The sequence below is a fragment of the Arvicanthis niloticus genome, chromosome 8, assembly GCF_011762505.2.
Source record: "Arvicanthis niloticus isolate mArvNil1 chromosome 8, mArvNil1.pat.X, whole genome shotgun sequence".
Lineage (NCBI taxonomy): Eukaryota > Metazoa > Chordata > Mammalia > Rodentia > Muridae > Arvicanthis > Arvicanthis niloticus.
In genome coordinates, this window is record NC_047665.1 from 50,335,037 (window position 1) to 50,354,582 (window position 19,546).

General features: G+C 38.1%; 1 protein-coding gene across 7 annotated transcripts in view; it reads right to left on the reverse strand.

The window, feature by feature from the left end:
- Nucleotides 1-19,546, reverse strand: part of Dip2c (disco interacting protein 2 homolog C) — a 395,546-nt gene that overhangs the window by 104,762 nt on the left and 271,238 nt on the right. For all 7 annotated transcript variants that reach the window (XM_076939382.1, XM_034510935.3, XM_076939383.1 and 4 more), the window contains 8 exons: nucleotides 17,516-17,650; nucleotides 15,854-15,973; nucleotides 14,265-14,462; nucleotides 7,663-7,754; nucleotides 5,298-5,408; nucleotides 1,115-1,238; nucleotides 665-774; nucleotides 376-478 (listed from right to left, as the gene is read on the reverse strand). In XM_076939382.1, coding sequence (XP_076795497.1) covers nucleotides 376-478; nucleotides 665-774; nucleotides 1,115-1,238; nucleotides 5,298-5,408; nucleotides 7,663-7,754; nucleotides 14,265-14,462; nucleotides 15,854-15,973; nucleotides 17,516-17,650 — 993 coding nt within the window. The remainder of the gene's footprint in view (nucleotides 1-375; nucleotides 479-664; nucleotides 775-1,114; nucleotides 1,239-5,297; nucleotides 5,409-7,662; nucleotides 7,755-14,264; nucleotides 14,463-15,853; nucleotides 15,974-17,515; nucleotides 17,651-19,546) is intronic.

Consider the following 19,546-nt stretch of genomic DNA (forward strand, 5'->3'; position numbering starts at 1 on the left):
GGACTGAGCCTTCAAGGAAGTGATAAATATTAAATTGAGGCCATAGACAGGACTCCAGGGGTGCATACATGAAAAGTGTCACGTGAAGACACAGTAAGAGTGTATCATGTGGAAGGACGATGGAGCTCCACTACTAACATTCTCACTGCAGACTATCAGCTACAGTCCTTGTGCCTACATTTCAGCAGTCCAAGCTGAAGTACTAATTACTACTTAGTAATAAGTTTCCAGACTGATGGATGGAGATGGGCACAAACAGAATGCTACTTTGATGGGTACCAGTAGGAACCACATAGCTGGTTTGCCATCAGGCATCCCTGGTCAGTGGGGCATCTTCAAAAACCCAGATCCAAGGAGTCTTAGGGCCATCCACACCTTCTGTATAGCCGCAGGCCTGTGTAAGTGCCTGACAGTGTGTCAGCAGTGCTATCCTCGTCACGGTCACACCAAGAACACTTCCATCTTTACACGTCTTATACTGAAACGAGACAGAAAACATGGAAAGATGTTTTGATAAATAAATTTCTGGTCCCCACTCAATAGCCTCTAGTTATTGAGACACTGTGAGTTCTTGCCACACTGTAACTAGTATAATGAGGTGAAACACATATCTTTTTCCAGTAATACACATCCAGCCTCTGTGGAAGAATGGCATCCATCTTACCTCAATATAAGCTGTGTCATTATTTGCATCTTTGATGTGTGGAAACCAATCCCGAGGAGGTTTAGAGAGGTGTTTTGATTCTGTGACAAACCATAGCAGCTTTGGCCAACCTTGGAAATAAATCATAAATTCCTTTTAAGTAAATAGGACTCTTAAAACAGGTCTGTAGAATTTCTTTATTATTTCACAGCTTGTTTTCAAGCACTTCAGTCTACATGTAATCTCTGGCATTCTCATATGTGAAACTGACAGCATCATCAAGAATGCCCAAGACACCACCAACTATAGCATGTCACCCTAGATTATGAGTTACCTGTATTATCAGAAACATTGACAGATCAGGAAAGTTCTATCCTGAACTCAATAGGACATTCCTGCACAAGTGAAGGGCCAGTCTATAAACTGAAAGATCTACAGAGGAAGCAAGTTCTTGAGGGCTCTATGGCATACCTTTGAACTGCGGGATCTCTCCTGTTGGGCTTTTTGGCAGTCCTTTGTGACAGGCATCACTAGTCAAGGCAACAGTTACTCCACAGCTTCCAAGTAAGAAACCTATCTGTTGACTCCCTGCATCCTGAAAGATGATCAAGGAGAGTTAACAATCCAAGACAAAACTTTACTCCTAGCTAAAGCACTGCCTCATCTTGGGTATGTGAAAATTAACTGCCCTCTCCAAGACCCTTCTCAAACAACCTTCTCCCTCCCCCCACCTGTGTGTGTGTGTGTGTAAGAGAGAGAGAGAGAGAGAGAGAGAGAGAGAGAGAGAGAGAGAGAGAAAGAAAGAGAGAGAGAGAGAGAAAGAGAGAGGATATACAGCTCTTAAATATGAGCTCACACATTAAAAAAGCTGTGTGGGTAGAAGGTTGAGAGGATTTGGGAGGGGTTAAAGAACATGGTCAAAATATATAAAAATTAGTTTTAAAAAAAAGACAATAACACTAAGGTTTCATTATTGTGGAGAGAAATTATCTGTATCACATGAATACCTCGCAACCTGATTTCACACTTTCAAAGACTGGTTATAGATAGAGGTGTCACACCTGGTAGGGCACAGAACCAAGAGGAATGTTTACTCAGAGGAATGACAACCAGGATTACCTTTCCCATCTTCCATACATCACGAACCAGTAACCAACACATACAAAAGTGGGCTATGGTTACAGGGCAATAACTCCAGAGACAGGAAGCAGGAAAACACCAAGGGGCCAGGACTGAATGTCACCTTTCAGCAGATGTCACAGATGGGGCTGTCCCTGGCTGCAACAGCCTTGGGAGCTGCCTTCCTGTGTGAGTTTTATTGCCCCTGTATGCAGCTTGTTTCTTAGGAAAACATGATAAGCAGCCAAGACACCTAGATTCAACTTCTCTCCCATCAGTTCCTCCACTATGCTGATAAAGTGAAAAGTAAAATCAGAGTCTCTGAGAACCCAGCATTTGTGGAACTAAGAATATATCTGGTGTAAAAGAGTCCAGGCTACAGCCAGCTTGACCCTATGAACAACCTTTAGAAAGACTAGCTTGTTGAATCTCTCACCTGCCTGTTCTAGGAAATCACTAGAAAAAGCAAAGTTCTATCACCTAGGTATTCACCAGCATTAACATTTCAAAAGCTGTTGTCTGCTAAGTGTTTAGATTATACTTTTCCTAGTGTAAGTTTAAAAGTATAGTTTCCTTACATGGATTGCTTCAGAGTAATAGCCAACAAGTTAACTGCATAATTAATACAACCCTGCAATGGGAGAAGTGGTGTGGCCCTCACTAGATGGGGTCAGTCCCCATTTTGCAGATATTTTGGGGGATTTTTTATTACTGCACTACTATTTTCAAGTAAAGTCAAGGATTAAATACTACTCCTCTGAGGAAGTGAGGCAGGTAGTCAGGAGAGGTAGGTAGACTTTTAGCAGCAGGAACTGGGCTACTTCTCAAGCTTATGATTGCCTTGTTGAGTCAGGCATATACCACAGCTGTCTCCCAGTAGGGAGTGACTGGAGTGGCATACAAAGATAAAAAGGTTATGGCACTCTGATCTTAGACCCAAAGCCTGGAATTCACCCCACCCTTCCTTGCACTGTGAGTGAGTGAGTGAGTGAGTGAGTGAGTGAGACAGAGAGACAGAGACTTATTACCTCCAAATAATAAATTTGTATATATAAATAGACCCCTAAATGCCAAAAACATAATTAAGTTGAAAGATCATTTGGTAAGCATGTATGAATTCCTAGGGTGCTCAAGCCCCGGTACTGAGAGAATTTTTAAAAATAGAACATGAGAAGTGGAGGAGGTGGGAGAGGAGAATGGCAGCAGGAAGAGTAGGGAGGAGGGGGAGAAGGAAGGAGGAGGAAGGGAAGGAGGAGGTGAAGGGGAAAAAAGAGAGCTGTGCAATATAAAAGGGTAGAGGCCATGTACCAGAAAGACTGACATGTCAAGACTACCATCAGCATTCAATGTTGTCTCTACTTCCTAGTACCTCCTAGTCTACAAAGTACCTCCCCTTAGGTTTATACCTAAGAAACCCAGCATAGGACACACACACTCACACACACACACACACACACACACACACACACACATCCACCAGTGTATAATATCACACATTTGAATACACATTAGTGTCACACATGTGCCCAAATACATATTTATGTATCCATACACTTCCATACACTTTAAGGACAACTCACATAGCATACACTGGCATTTAAAAAAGTGAATCCCAGGTGCCTGCCACACTGTGCACACAAGGAAGGACACTTCAGCTAAGAGATGCCCTTTCTGGAGGAGACCCTCCTCACCCTGGCAGGCACCTGCTCATCTCCTAGTAGCCTTTAGCAGCTCTACTTCTACTTCCTCTTAGTTCCTGTGGTTTGAGATCCCAAGTCTACTAAGTGCCTCTCTCAAAATGCTACTCTGTTCACCTAAAGTCGTGAATGTACCAGGCTCTGACATTTCTCTTCCCAGAGGTTCATCTGAAATGGTTCTTGAAACATTGCTTTCTTTTCTTTCCAGACAGTGTTTCATTCAGCAGCTCACTTTGGCCTCATTGAGCCCAACCCATCTGTTTCAGTATCCCTATTTTTTGGATTGCAGCAAGTGCCACATACCCTTCCTTTGGTATATTTACTAACACAACAAATCAATAAACTATGATTTGCACTCTTTGGAGCAAGCCAGATAACCCTGACAGCATATAAAAAGTCTCAGGCAGCAGCAGCCCCCTGTGGCTGTTATGCAGCCATTCAAGTTGCAGCAGGACCTTGGTCTGGCCCAGTAAGCTTGTTCTGTCCTGTCATCACTGGCACACACAGTCAGATTCTTTATTCTGTTAGCCTGCCTGGGTCTTTGCAGTTGCTATCCCTTTGTACTCACACTGTGGATAACCTTTGTTCCTCAAGGACATCTTGGCATAACCTACTTTTCATGTTAGCAAATCCACTTGGCTGACCGAAAAACATACAGGTTCGGATACCACAAGACAGTGATAATCATTTTCCTGATGTACACTCACAAGGCTGTAGATTGGCTTTTTCTTGTCCCCCTCCCCTGTTGGGTCACCAACTTCTCTTGATAAAAATGCCTACATGTTTCCCCTTCACTATCAGAATTAAAAAATAAATAAAAGCAAGTTGTTACTTAAGGCATTCAGCAAGATCTAGGATTAAGAATAAGAACTGTTCAGTAGGGCCTTTAAGGCAGCTTCAGTGGCCATTAAACAGGTGGATACAAGGATTAGGCTTCCCATGCTTTATCATTTACTTCTATAATTGTGTTATTTCACTTCCAGTTGTACTCAGGGAGAAGAGTCAGGTAAAAGTAAGAAAACTGAACAGGCCAACAGGCTGCTATGTTCTACATGCACAAGCAGGAAAGAAAGGTCAACCCAACTGTTAGGGAAACACAAATTAAAATGACAGTGAGGTTACTTCGCACCTGCTGGCATGGCTTTCTTATCAAACAGGTGAACAGTAACAGGTGAGGACAAGACTGTGATCCTGAGAAATGGTGTAGAGATTCCTACAAACACCAACAGCGAAGCTTCTGTGGCCCTGGTGACTGCACAGAGCAAAGCCTATTGGGGCTGCCAATTAGGCTTGTAATTATGTAATATTAGCTTCTTACTGGCCCCACAGTTAGAATATACAATAAAGATACGAACAAGTTTAGTCTTCTTAATTAGAGAATAAGATATGACCAATCAGAGGAGAACTGGGACTTGACAAGGTCAAGACAACTAAACACATGCCAGAACTACCACCCACAATCAAGAGAGACCAAAGAGTTATGTACCTGGCTTTCTAAGCAATGATACTAAGGAATGAGAAAATAGTTCTTAATAGATTCAGATAAGACAGGTCCATGCTATGCTCCCAGATAAAATTAAGCTTCACCTTAGAGAAGTCGCACACCTGCAGATAAGACATGCTGTGTATGTGTGAATAACCGTTCTCACAAATAGATGAAACTAATGAAAATCTGGTCTGAGCCTTAAAGACAGCAAGATGATGTCACTGAACTTACACAGCAAAGATAAAAAGCCATTTATAAAACTGTAGTCTACACATTCTCACCCAGCACATTCAATTGCCACAGAGCCTGACACTTTTCTCTAATAGAGCTTAATGAGCAGTAAGTTCTTTACCTTTCTTGTGAGTGGCACTTCAATGGGGACAGGAACAACTTCAGCCAGCAAGCAACCATAGAAGGCCACCATGAAAGCAGCAGGGTCATTGTTGGGGAACACTAGCGCCACCTGGAGACATGCAAAACACACAGCTGAGACAACAGCAACATTTATATTTCCACAGACAAGAGGGTAAAAAGTTCAAGTCCCCATCACAGTGTAGGGGCAGGCCTGTAAGATCAGTACTTATGCTGACTAAGGACTATAAATTAAATGTGACCACAGGGTACAGAGCAAGAATCTATCTCAAAAGTAATAGATGCTAAGAAAAAAAGTTTTATGTAAAAAGAATAACGAAGAGATATTTTAACAAGTACCCCATACTTTTTCTTCAACTTACATGGAAGGGAAACACTAACAGCTGCCAGCTATACCCATACAGACAACAGCTCACTTTATAGCTTGCTTCTTGTCTTCCACAGCCACGTAATTTTCATTTTTAAAAAAGTGTATATAATACATGTTTTCACTCTTTTCACTGGTCTATATAAATAACTCTGCATATTCTGATACAGTTCTCACAACTAAAATTGAATGTTTACATGATTCTTTACTGGGTATCTGGGCAAATGCTTAGGAGCTAGACTCAGTTGGACTTAATTCAGATGCTTTGTTACTTCTTAGTTCTAGGATCTTATGCACAATTTTGGTCTAAGCCATAGTTCCTTATATGAGAAACAGAAAAAGAGCAGTAACAAACCACACCTGATTGCCCTGGTGAAGGCAAATGACAGTTTACAAAAGCATGATACATTACATGCACTACCAATACTCAGGTAAACATATTACCAGTCCTGGCATAATTTCAGCATGTTTTCTTTGCCTACTACTTTAAGTATTTAATTGTTCCTGGTCTTCCCTTGCTCATACAACCTTCCCAGTTTAGCCAACCTGAGAGTAGATTATAGCCCACCACTTAATACTGGATGTAATTTCTAAATAGGTTTTCCAACAATATAACAATATGGCCATATCCTTACATTTTTCCTCTTATGGATTCCTTTCCATCTTCCATATTTACCTTTTCATGTCTTGCTATGTTCCCTGGAATTTGTGCTTAATATATTTGACACAAATATTTCTTGAAATGTTTTCACATTTTTGGTATATATTTGATGTTTTAAATGTGTTTACTTTATACTCATAGGTAATAAATATTTGAGCCAATTTCTCCATACCTTTTAAAAGAAATGGATATAAATTCTGAGAAATGTGTTAAGTGGTTTATAATTATTAAAGTATCAAAGAATATACTCATGTAAACTAGAATGGCTGTGACATTTTATTAAGCAGTATCTTCTGGGATAGTCACCCTATAGGCAGACTGTCTCTGAATATCAACAGGTGTGGTACATGACTGTTTGCAGCACAGCAAATTTAATATTTAACCTATCCCAGTGCTCTCTTAAGTGTTACCACCAACTCATAGGTTTTATAGAGTTTCCTGTATAGTAAGAGCTCTTTGGTTGGTTGGTTGGTCATTTTTTTGTTTGTTAATAGGATTCCGACTGTGATTTTCAGGATGCTGCCTCTATTTTCACATAAGCTCCTCTAATATGTTGCTGTACTTACCGTGTTAACTCTTTACAAACCATGTGGGTGTATTTTCACAGACACACAAATCCAAAGATCTAGCACACATGCATCATTTTTGTTCTTTCTTATTCTGGAGTTCCAAATGGATTCTTCAAAAATGTTGAAAGTGGCCTTATTAATTTTGGTAAGAGCATTTAGATAAGATGGTCTAGCTATTTAACATCCAAGATAAATAGGCTGGCATAAGATACCGATGGTAGTTATGAAGCCAGGAGCTGTATCTTAAATTCATACATGCTAAGTGTTTTGTAATACAGGAAAGGTGTTGGAAAAAAAATTAACTTCTGGAGTACAGGATTTCTTTTCTACATGGCTTAAAAAACCAGCTAGAACAAGTCGGAAAGAGAATAAGATGATAAATTTGTATGTGTAAGCATATTAACAAAAATTAATTTTTTTGAGACCAAGTCTCATGTGAATCTGCCTTCATAAGGCAATGTGTGTTCCTAGCACATTTTCAGATGGGTAGGCTCATGAAGAAACAAGAGACAATTATACATTTGTAATATTCACAGATTATTATTGCCACATGATTCCTTCCCACAAAGTCTGAGGAAGCTTATCAAAACAACAGAACACACAAAACTCCCCAATCAGATAGTCGCACCTGGTCATAAAGAATGCTTACTTGCATTTTATATCCAACATTAATCTACCAAGGAGGAAGAACATGCTGAGTTCTGGAATTGTAAAGTAGAGGTTATCTAGTTATTTCAACCTCACTTACCCTGTCTCCAGGCCGTACCATAGGTTCTTGCTTTGTACCTAATTTATGTAGAATGTTGTAAGCAACCTTCATACTTCTTGTCCATAGTTTGCCTGTTGATATAAAGCATAAACATACAAACAACTTAACAATCTACACATGTATTTACAGCAATGTTCAACTATGAATATAAAACTAGCATTTGGAATCTAGTTCATTCATCTATTCTGCTCAGTATATGTGGTTGGAAGTAAGGAAGACTTAAGTATGTGGAAGACTGACAAAAAGGGGCAGGGATGAAAAGACTGAAAGCTGAACATGCACTCAGAAGTAGTACTGGAGATTTAAAAACAGCAGAGAGAGAGAGAGAGAGAGAGAGAGAGAGAGAGAGAGAGAGAGAGAGAGAGAGAGACAGACAGAGAGAGAGACAGAGAGAGAGAGAGAGAGAGGGAGAGAGAGAAAACAGACACAGAGAGAGAGAGAGAGACAGGGATATAGGGAGATGGGTAGGGAGAAAAGGAGAAAAGGACGGAGGAAGATGGACAGGTAGAGGGAGGGGAAAGAGATTGGAAATTCTAATTTTAGCCTATTTAGCCTGCCTTACACTTGGCCTATGATGGGGAAGGGGTTGATAGGACATGAGCCCACAAGTTTCTTAGTAGTTAATAGTATACAGTCATGGGGATGGAAGGGATGGTGTCTTGAAATATCCTCTCTCATAGACAAACTTTACCCCAAATTTGTTTTGTTTTTTATTTTAAGCCTTCAACTTAAGTTCCTAGAAAAAAAGAATAAAAAAAAAATAAGTACTAAAAACTGACACATTACCAGAGAATCATCAGAACCAGGAATTAATACCCTTAATTTCTCCAATGTGTTAAACTTTTACTGTAAAGCTACAGAAGCTTTTAACTGACATCTTTCTACTGGATTAAGCATGGGGATGGTGGGGTCCAGTGAGAGATTTCAAAGCTCTATCAGTGACATCCATCTCTTATAAATGTATGCTGTCTTGGGTAACTGCAATGAACACAAACTATAAAAATGGCTCTGACAGGTCATTCAAAGCCTGATTCCCTGCAAGTTGTAAACTTCTCAGAGTGTACATTTTCTAATCTCAGGGCTTGGAGATTTGGAAGAGAAACCTTTGTACTTAGATAAAGTGCAAATTTTTGTAATTTTAAATTCTGAACTTGAAAAAAAATTCTAAGCCGAATACAACTGTTTAAAAAAAAATGTTAAGTTTTAAATTTAGGGTTAAGATAGCGTTTTTTTTTTTTTTTTTCCCGAAAAGTTTCGACAAATTTTATTTAAGAACAAAAACAAGTTTTGAAGGACCTTGATATTTCAAGCCTTTATCTTATACTTGTGGATTTCCTGGTAATTCTGAACAGTATAAGGTGGAATAAAAACAATTTCAAACCTAAGGAGTGTTCTTGCATTCAGAAGGCATTTTATGGCATGGTAAAAACCATTTAGCTTTTTTCCCCCCAAAACAAATCAAGGTTCTAGCTAGTATATTCATGTATAAGCAATATAATGCAGATTAATCTAATTATATCTCAATATAGTCAATGTCTAGTTTCTTTCTGGTAAATGGAAATCCCCTTGGTTTATAACACATACTTTATTTTTTAAAAACCTGAATTTGTTTTATTTCCTGTTACAATTGAAGTTACCTGAATTAATATTGCTAGTATTCACCATTCATAGGATTCATCTACCTGTCTGCCCTTTAGTGGATAGCAAGCTAGGGGCATGTTTTATCTTTCGTTGCTCTAATTCTCAGTATATGCTAAGCAATTTTGTGGAGGTTCACTAATGTCATAGGCAAGAACTGATGAAGTCCACAGTCACAGTGTGCAGCCTAATGTAACTTGTAACTCCTAAGTATTTCATTACTAGATGTTAAGATTTCATCCATGCTCTCTTCCTCATTTCAACCCCATAGATCTTTAAAGTCATTTGATCTCTCACTTGGGGAGTTCCTTTATCAATGGTCATCAGTTTGTGAGAAACAATACAAGGAGCAGTGTTCCCCCATAAATAATTTAAGCCTTTAGACCTTCCTTAGTGTGAACAAAACTGGCAAACTATTCTAGCTGAATAATTACATTTTGTTGTCACTGAATAAAAAGCAGTGTGTTATAAACAAACCAATCAATTAAAACTATTACAGTTTGCTAAAGCTTTAACTTCATTTTTGGCTAGGACAGTTGAGAGTTGATATCATTATACACTCACACACAATCTAGTTTTACATAGAGTCTCATGAAACTATAAAATCCAAACTTTGAGCATAAATTCTTGAAATATACTTAGTATTTTTACATCTTGTAGTTTTCAGAGAAAAGGAAACCGAGTAAGTGCAGGTACCAGTATAAATCAAAGGAGAATAAGCACTTCCAGAATGGCTAACAAAGACTGTTTTCTTCAGCTTTTTCTTGGATTTGAATGCCATCTAAGGCTGCTGTACAGTGTAACTGCAGAGGAAGGGTACAAATGGATATGGACGGGGGGTAATACAGTCTCATTAGAGCACATCCTCCATAAAACTGGAGCAAGGATTCCAGTAACAACAATGAGGGAGTGCAGAGGCTGCCTGGTACATTCCTAACTCAGGCAGCTAAGTCCCTGACATGAAGTAACTCAGAATGGATGGGGAGGAGCTCACAAATTTCCACCCCCTACCTGAGGAGCGATTGGCAATTAATGGCTGCTGGGGGCAGAAAAGTCAGTGTTCTTCAGGGATTCAGAGTAGCTACTCATGCTGCAGTAGACGGTGCTATAGCCATGCGTATATGGACAGCACTAAATGGACTTGGGGTGCCGGGAGGAAAAATGAGCACATTAAGTTGTGAGTGGAAAGAGGTGTGGAGATAGGGGAAGAACTGAAAAGGAAAAATGGGGATCAGATTTGATCAAAATGCATTACATGCATGTATGGATATTAAATATTTTAAAATGAAGAAAAAAAATAAACGTTTATATAATGAAAAAGAAAAATGTACGTACAGGCATCCTAACCAAAGAAGAGAAGGTGGATGAAGAGGGAGGTTCCCACCAGGTGAGACATGAAAAGGGAAGCATTGGGCAGCACTGCTTATTTTCAAGAATTAAGATCATGGCATTCCTATTTCATATACTTCCGATTTCTATTGCAATCTGAATTATCAAATCCTTTATAATGTTATCTACATTTTCTATTAGATATCCTAAATTTCTCAGCTGAGAATTCTGCTGCCTCGGGACTTAATAGAAAATTAAATTTGGGGACTGAACGGATACTTGAAGACTTTAAATACTATAGTCCTTCAATTATACCAGTTTTCTGAGGCATTAGAACAACTTAAATTCAGTGAGCTTTGTTCTCCCTGTATTTTCTCAGAAATAACCAACCAATTTGTGGTTCATTTATTTTTGTTTCCCACAGAGATAATACTCATGTATAGTAGTCACTGTGTCAGGCAACAGTTTTATATTATGTACTAATAAGGTACAAGCTTAGATTTTAAAATATCTTTTATTTAAATATCTTATTTTCTAATATTTTTTAACAAGCAAAAATAAAGTTGATCCATAGTATATGACTGACAAATACTATTAAATACAGCACAAAGCAATATGGCAAATATAAGTGACTTATAAGCAGAAGTTACAACATTTGAGTACAGGTATGATGCATATATAAGAATATGTATTCCTCAAAGCAGTAATCTATGTTTCTTGTACCTCAAACTTATCATCGTCTGACCAAAAGGGCAAAGAAGCAAGTACTAGTTTCCTCAACAAGTGGTCAGCAGAGAGGGGCTACAGTTTAACTCCACATGATAAGCCTCTCAAGAAGTCATTTTTATTCAACTCTGACTTCCTAAGCCAGAAGTACTGCACCCATTGTACAACACAAACTTAATATACCTTAGTCAATGATTGCAGGTCACCAGAATGCACACAACTTCTGGGACAAACACAAAGCCTGGTGCTAGGGTCCCTACCTCCCCGGACAGGCAGGTGTTGGAATCATTAGCTGTAAAGCAGCAATTCCAAGTACATAATTAGCTTTCAGGATTAATTTAGACAGGCCTGAGGGTCACACAGAAAAAGGTCTTCTCTTTTTGAATGAATAAAACCTTTTTCTAAGAGTGTACTTTAAAAAAAAAAAGCTTATGCTAAACCACAGATAATATTTTCTATCTATTTTACAGCTTTCAATGTAGCCACACATATAAAGAGATTGTAAAATATATACCTAACATACTCTTAAGCTCAAATCCCATTTTGGTACCTGAAATACAGAGGTGCTCCTGGGGCCCCACTCTCCAAATATTGGGCTCTGCCTACTCCTATTACTTAACATAGCATCTGGCTCTTAATCTTGATGGCTGATTTAAAACTCAAGCTGTTTTCTCATAATTATCCAATGTGTTTGTAATATAAAAACAAAGCCAAAGATTAAAAAAAAGCACTTTCTAATGTTATCCATGCAGAAGTAAAGTGAGCCATTTGTTCTTGTAGCTATGAAGCTTAATTCTTTGTGAAGCTGAAGCTAGTATGAAAATAGCTGTTATCTGTTTTCTCCATGGTGATGCAACTAAAAGAAAGACCTCTCTCTAGCATAGCAGGCTATGTGCTAAAGTTTAGTCTGTGTTAATGATACTGTGAGAACTAAGAGAAACCTGTTTATCTGGCTTTCTGTACTGTGTATCCAGGTTTTATTGTTTCTCAGTGATAAAATGTCAAAGTGGAGCCAATCGGACACAATCATAAATGCCATGAATCTAAATAAAAGATTAAAATCTCTCAAGTTTAAAAAGTCACAATTCTAAAAGTAAACTGCAGATGTTGAAATCCCAAAGGGCCAAATCCTGATCTCACTGAGAGAGTAGAGGTCAACTTTCTCAGAGGGACAGAATGAGGATCAAGGTCTGGGGATGGAGTTAGTCCACTTAGATGCAGGATGGGAGTACATGATGCAGAATAAATACCTAGAACTCTGGTCATACATGATCTTGGGTATGTCTGTGAGGTTGTTCAGAAATCCATCAGTGTGGGTCTGAACAGACCAGCTAGGGATGGTCACCCTTGATACCAACTACCCAACTCGGAGACCAGAAAGTGAACTACTCTTCCTCTGAGAACTAGAAAGGAGTTTTTTCTTTGCTACACCAGAGATTACAACACTAAGCTTGGGAGGAGGAATTAGTTCCTTGACAGTGTGTATGCCTGGCATGCACAAAGTCCTCAGTTCAACCCCTACCAGAGCAAAAACAATGGCATAAAATAACATAAGTCCAGAATCAGTAGCCTCTGGGCTCCCAAGAGTCAGCAGGCTTTTAGCTTCCTACTATTTAAGTGTGAGCATTAGTTTTGTACAACTTGATGTGCTGTATCTTTTACTGTTGTACTATTCCTACTCCAATACTGGAGATACAAATGATACAGATGTTCAGACAGCTCTAACTCATTTTATGCATTTTTGTCTCTATAAAGGTACCTATGTTATTGGCTTTCAGTATCAAAATTGTTTGCATATGTAAATGCAATGAAATTTCCTGAAATTATTTGTTGTTCTCGTCATATACTTGTATTTTTATATGATAAATATTCCCAAGACCCCAGCTTTCTGCTACTATATACGGAGCACTGACCCAAATGGCTTTGATTAACCTTGTCAGAATACTTGGGCTATCCACCATGGCATTACTGAGGTTATAAAGCCAGATGTATGTAATTGCCAATGCTAGTGATACACATGTAGACTTTCGCTTTCTGACTTGGTTCTTTATGAATGCAGTACATCTGTTTATAACTTTATGTGACTTGTATGAATAAACTTGAGTGTTTAGCTCAGCAAAAATGTTTCTGTTCTTATATATATTATTGTAGAAAGGGGCTCATGAAGTATTATGCCAACATTTTCCCATCTCTCTACTACACATCTCTATTTTAAAATGTAAACGAAGCCAGGTATAGTGCATGCATTTAATCCTGGCATCAGGGAGGCAGAAGGTGAGTGGATCTCTGAGTCTGAGCCCACTATGGTCTATATAGGAAGTTATAAGGAAGCCAGCGCTACATAGAGAGACTGTCTCAAAACTAAAAACATATGTACATACATACATATATGTAAAATGTCTTCTATAGAATTTTAAATATTTTTCCATAACTCTATTTTTGAGATTTAAAATTTCTGGGGTTTTAGACTTCAGGAGTTTCCAACATCTTTTAATTTCAGCATCTGAGAATACAGCATATTGGTATTCTGAGGAATTATGATGCAAATCTAGGCCCAAAGGTTTGATACATACTCTGTACTGATTACTAATGAAAGTACTCATTTGAAAAAAACCAAGATCAAGTGTCATAGAGTTACAATCATAACTATATATCCATTCCTGGTTTTAAGTTTAAAAATAAAAAAGCAGTAACTCCTGTATCAACACAATTTTTTAATGAAAATTTTCTTTAAATTTTCATCTACTTTTAAACCAGAAACAAACAAGGCTACACATACATAAATGAGTGACCCAGAAGATGTGTAATTTGTTTTCTCTCCATTCAGTAGTGGTATGTGCAGGGAAGACAAAGGTCAGAGAGTGAACCAAGTAGCTTTATGGGATTACCGTAAGTGAGAATGTACAGGGGTTTTCCATTTGTGTCCATGGTGGTCAGGCAAGGGGCCTTCGGGGAGATGGTCCCCCATCGTTGTAGTGCAGCTTCTAAAGAGGGTGGCCAGTTTGTGACGACTCCCAACTGTTCCCCTCTTGTGGCCAGCATCTGGGCGCCCTCTGGCTTTGGTTGGTTTGGATCTGGTTGTTGAACTAAATATATTTAAACATACAATATTTTTAAGAAAAAAGATATCCATTTAGTATTTTTTTAGTTGTTTATAAGAAATCTAAGAGATTGATATTTAAGGCTGATGGCAAACATGCTTTTCTAAAATCAAACCACTATGGATATAACAAAAGCACTGAGTTCTTACAATTTCCAAGGCAACACAGAATGGGGAACTTAGGATGTGAGAACATTTGTAGGTAACTGACAAAACCAAACCACATGCCTTGAGTCTCATATTTAAATGCGTGGGTTTAAAGTTCTAATTATTAGCACACCATATTCAAAACTCCAAAAGGCTCAGTTCTTACATTATATTTTTCCCTTGAATAACTAGACATAGGCAGAAATCTACAAATACTCTGAATAACAAAAAGATGGTAAAAGTACTTTCAAGAGTAAAACTAAAACCCTCATCATAAAACACAGTTCTCTTTTTTTAGTTTAGATAGATATAAAAGTGAAAATACTTTCCCTATTTCTAGAAAAGCATTCTCTCTCAGAGACTGAGGTATCACTTTAACCTGCTATCTGAAAAATCAGCTGAGTCTTCCATAAATTTTATTGTATTTTTCAATTTTCATTTGCATGCTGTGCACATGTGGGTGCGTGGTCATGTATACATATAAGTGTGCATTTGGAGGCTGGAGGTTACTGTGAGGAACTGTCTTCCATCATTCCTCTACCTTATTCATTGAGGCAGGGTCTCTAAGTCAAACCCAGAACTCACTGATGAGGCTAGGCTTACTTAGCAGCTTTCTCTAGTGATCTTGTTTATACTTTCCCAAACTGCATTTTGCATGAGTTCTAGGAATCTGAAATCCTATCCTCACACCTGTGCCAAGCAGTTATTCCTGTAGTCACCTGTTTCTCCATCCCTCAGCTGAGTCTTAACTTCAGTTAACAAATAAATAAGACCCTTGGGTTTGATCCAACAACAGACCTCTTTTGTTTCAGTTTTGTCTAGTTGAAGGCCCCACCACTCATCCTAACTGAGGTAGGGAGCAGAGCCCCTACTGTGTTTCTCCAATCTCATAAGCTTGTATAGAAAAGTACCCTTTGGCTTTGAGCCAATAATTTCATTTTGCTTTTATATCACGGCACTGAGTCCTTACAAAGAGGCCTAAGTCACACACAGAACAGCGCCACATTGCACTGAGGGGGCAGATGGCTTCAAAGTTCTAATTGCGTAGCACTTCATGTACTTTTCAGATATGCATTGGGAACAGCAACCTACACTGACTTAGAGTTCTATTATTGAGGAAAGGCTAGAATATCACTCTTAACAAAATAAAGTCATTTTGCATAAAATGTAGCACTACATGTACAAAGAGCCATGGACTTCAGAAAAGAAGGGGTAGAAAAAAATACTTACCTTCTAACAATTCCTCAAAGTCATCAACAAAGAATTCCCGTAATGGTGGTCGCTTCGGTCGTTTAAGGGTATTGACAAGCTGCTGAATTTTTGCTGATACCCGGCTACTTACTGGTACACCTGAAAATTAGGAACCGTCATGGAAATGAACAAATTAACTGTGGAAGGAATAAGAGAATTCATGAAAAATTTCCCAAACAACGTTTTTGTTTCCTGTTATGTGGATACATCATAAGGCCTAATACATGCAGAATAAGGTGTCTAAACACTGACTTGTATTACTTTGAAAGAATTTTAAAAGTGTACTTTCAGAGCCAAAAATAAGTATAGCTCTGAAAACATAAAAAAACAGGCATAATTCTCAACATCTAAACACAGTATCTTCTTGTCAATTAATCCCAATCAATTTCGTTCTGATGACTCTAAGACCAGTGGTTTAGAAGCTTAGGTGAGAATGTTAGTACTACCCCTGGGTATGATTCTGAGGTGAAGGTGTACATAGTATGAAACACTGGACTACACAACACAGGAGTCAGAATTTACCTAATTCTGACAGATATTTTAGAATGAATAACCTAATTCTAATTATTTAGAATTTACTAATTAAATTTAAACTAATTTAGACAGAATTTACCCAATTCTGAAACTTGACAGATTTCAAAGATGACAAAAGCTTTTAAGATAATATCAAAAATAACATCAATAATCAGTTTCAATAATGGTTATACAAGAGAACTAAAGCCAATGCAGTAGAATGGAAGGATAGCCAATTCTATAAGAAATGGAATGCTTATAGGTTTTAATTGATATTTATATATAAGTAGCACTGTGACTTCAACCATGCTGAGGACAGCATACCATTTGTGAAAGAGATGGCCAGAGCAAGATATTTAATTGTGAACCAGCCAGTTATCATAGCAACATCAACAACATTGTAAGGTACATGTATTACAACACTATTGCTACTGTTTTGTCCATTTTTCATAAATTAAAAAAAAAAAAAAAAAAAAAAAAACCTGTAATTTTACTGCCAGATCCTATGCAAACTTTTATGACCCTGGCAGGAATATAACACAATTAAAGCAGAATACAGCAGAAAGTTCACATCTGAGGTTTGCTGATTTGTACTGAATACTGGGTACTGGTAATATTACTATAAAACATGATTAAAAATATGGGCACTGGGAGAAGCCTTTTATTCTATGTTTTATCAAGCACTGATAATTTACTTCCAATTTTGAGAAAAGAAGATGACTCCTTCTCCCCAAATCTAAGGCATTAACAACACCCCTGTAAATCATTTTGCTTTCTGAAGTAGGCATCCAAGGTCTTAACACTTATACTATAATCCCTTAAAGACTCTAATGACTCAACCAGTATTAGTTATACATCAGCAAAAATATCAACATCTCATTAAATCTAGTTCTTCTCATGGCTAAATTATGTAATATTTACATTCTTTTTAATAAGGAGAAATTCTTAAACAATTTGAAGATAATTTACATTATTTGGTCAGGTCATCTTTTAGAAAAGTTCCTAAGGAAACTGACAAGCAATGAGTGTCTAGAAGTAGCGCATTCAGTTAGAAAGATCAATAATAGTCATAGTAAAGACAGAAGTACAAAGTTCACACAGGAAGAAGCACCTCACTAGAAGACATACCATCTCCAGTCTCCATGAGTTCAGCATTGCCATACTTTGGTGCTGTCCGAGATGTGGTAGAGCCCTGCGGCCTTTCCACTTGTATTGAGTGTTCTGAGGTGTATGTGGTTACATCAGGAGGTGCAGAATGATTTTCTGTAAAGAAGCACAGGAGACAATTTTCTTATGAGCCTCATGGTTATTCTGAAGGTCAAACAATAGGGCCTCAAAAATGTCTAGAATATAACAAACTCATACAAAAGATCACTTTGATCCAGTATAGTGACACAAGTCTGTGTTCCAAACATGTGAAAGCAGATGCAATGAAGATCACAAGTTTTGAAGTGAGCCTAGACCTATATAGGAAAAGACCTTATCTCATAAAACAACAACAAAAAAGATTACTCTAAACCAAGGTCAGCCATGAAAGTCCCAACAAAGGTGATTAATGTTAAAATAACATATAGCATCTCTAGTGAAAAATAGGTAAAAATTCAGTTTTAAATTTGTAACAGGAGTAAGATCAATGAATCGCCATAGCATTTTAACAAGAGTACTGTCTAACATGACCAAAGCATAAAGTATCATGCACTATGTGCTTGTCCGTAGAAGCAAGGCACTTTTCTTAGTGTGACAACAGAGGCAACAAACAACTGAAGCTTTGATCCTGACAGCCTAGGACTTAAAAGGCAACACTGCTGATTCTATCTGTGCCTCAGTTTTCCTATCAAATTGACACAATAATGGTCATCCCCTTAGATACTGGGTAGATTGAACAAATTAATACATGGAAAACTCTCAAGATAATCCTGATAAATGGTGAGAGACATCAAAAAATAGTTAACTACTTTAATTAAAACATGAATAACCTTAAAGAGTTACTCAAAAAATGCCTTATAATCTAATGTATATTAAGTGTCATGCCATAGCTATCTTAGAGTTACTATTGCTGTGATAAAATACCATGACCAAACAAACTTGGGGAAGAAGGGGATTATCTGGCTTACACTTCTACAGCATTGTTCATTATCAAAGAGATTAGGGACAGCCACTCACACAGGGAAGAAACTCAGAGGCAGGAGCTGATAAGGAAACCACCTGCTTTCTTATAGAACCCAGGACCACCATCCCAGGGACAGAATCATCCAAAAAGGTGGGGCTCTCCCTCATCAATCACTAATTAAGTAAATGCTCTGCAAACTTGCCTACAGCCTGATCTTATGAAGAATTTTCCTAATTGAGATTCCCTCCTCTCAGATGACTTTAGCTTGTTTCAAGTTGGCATAGAACTGTCCAGTACAAATGGCCAAGGAACAGGGCAAACTTCCCCAATATATTCAGAGTTAAGCTCCTCAATGGTTAAATGGCATTAGAACAGTTTTTATAATTATTAGAGCATTAAGTCCATGTCTAAGAGGTGATCAATGAATTAGACATATGTAAGTTCTAATAATGCATATCAGAATGCTAATTTTGATTCACTAATGTATATTACATGGAAACTTTAGATTGCTTCTTTTATACTACTCATTGTTAGAAGTATATAATCTTATACTACCTGAAGGTGGCTGTCTTAGTCACGGTTCTACTGCTGTCAAACGACAACATGACAAAGGCATTTTTTTTAAAAGACAAGATTTATTTATTTTATGTGTATGAGTACACTGTAGTTTTCTTCAGACACACCAGAAGAAGGTATCAGATCCCATTACAGACAGTTGTGAGCCACCATGTGGTTGCAGGGAACTGAACTCAGAACCTCTGGAAGAAGAATGGCCAGTGTCTTTAATGGCTGAGCCATCTCTCCAACATTGACCAAGGCAATTCTTATAAAGGAAAGCATTTAATTGGAGGCTTGCTTACAGTCCCAAGTGTAGTCCATTACCACCACAGCCGGAGCACAGCAGCACAGGAGACAGGGTGCTAGAGCAGTAGTTGAGAGCTACATCTTGATTTCCTGGCAGGGAAAGTGCACCTGGGGCCAGCATAGGCTTTTAAAACCTCAAAACTCACCACCCCTCAGCAACACATTTCCTCCAACAAGGCCACATA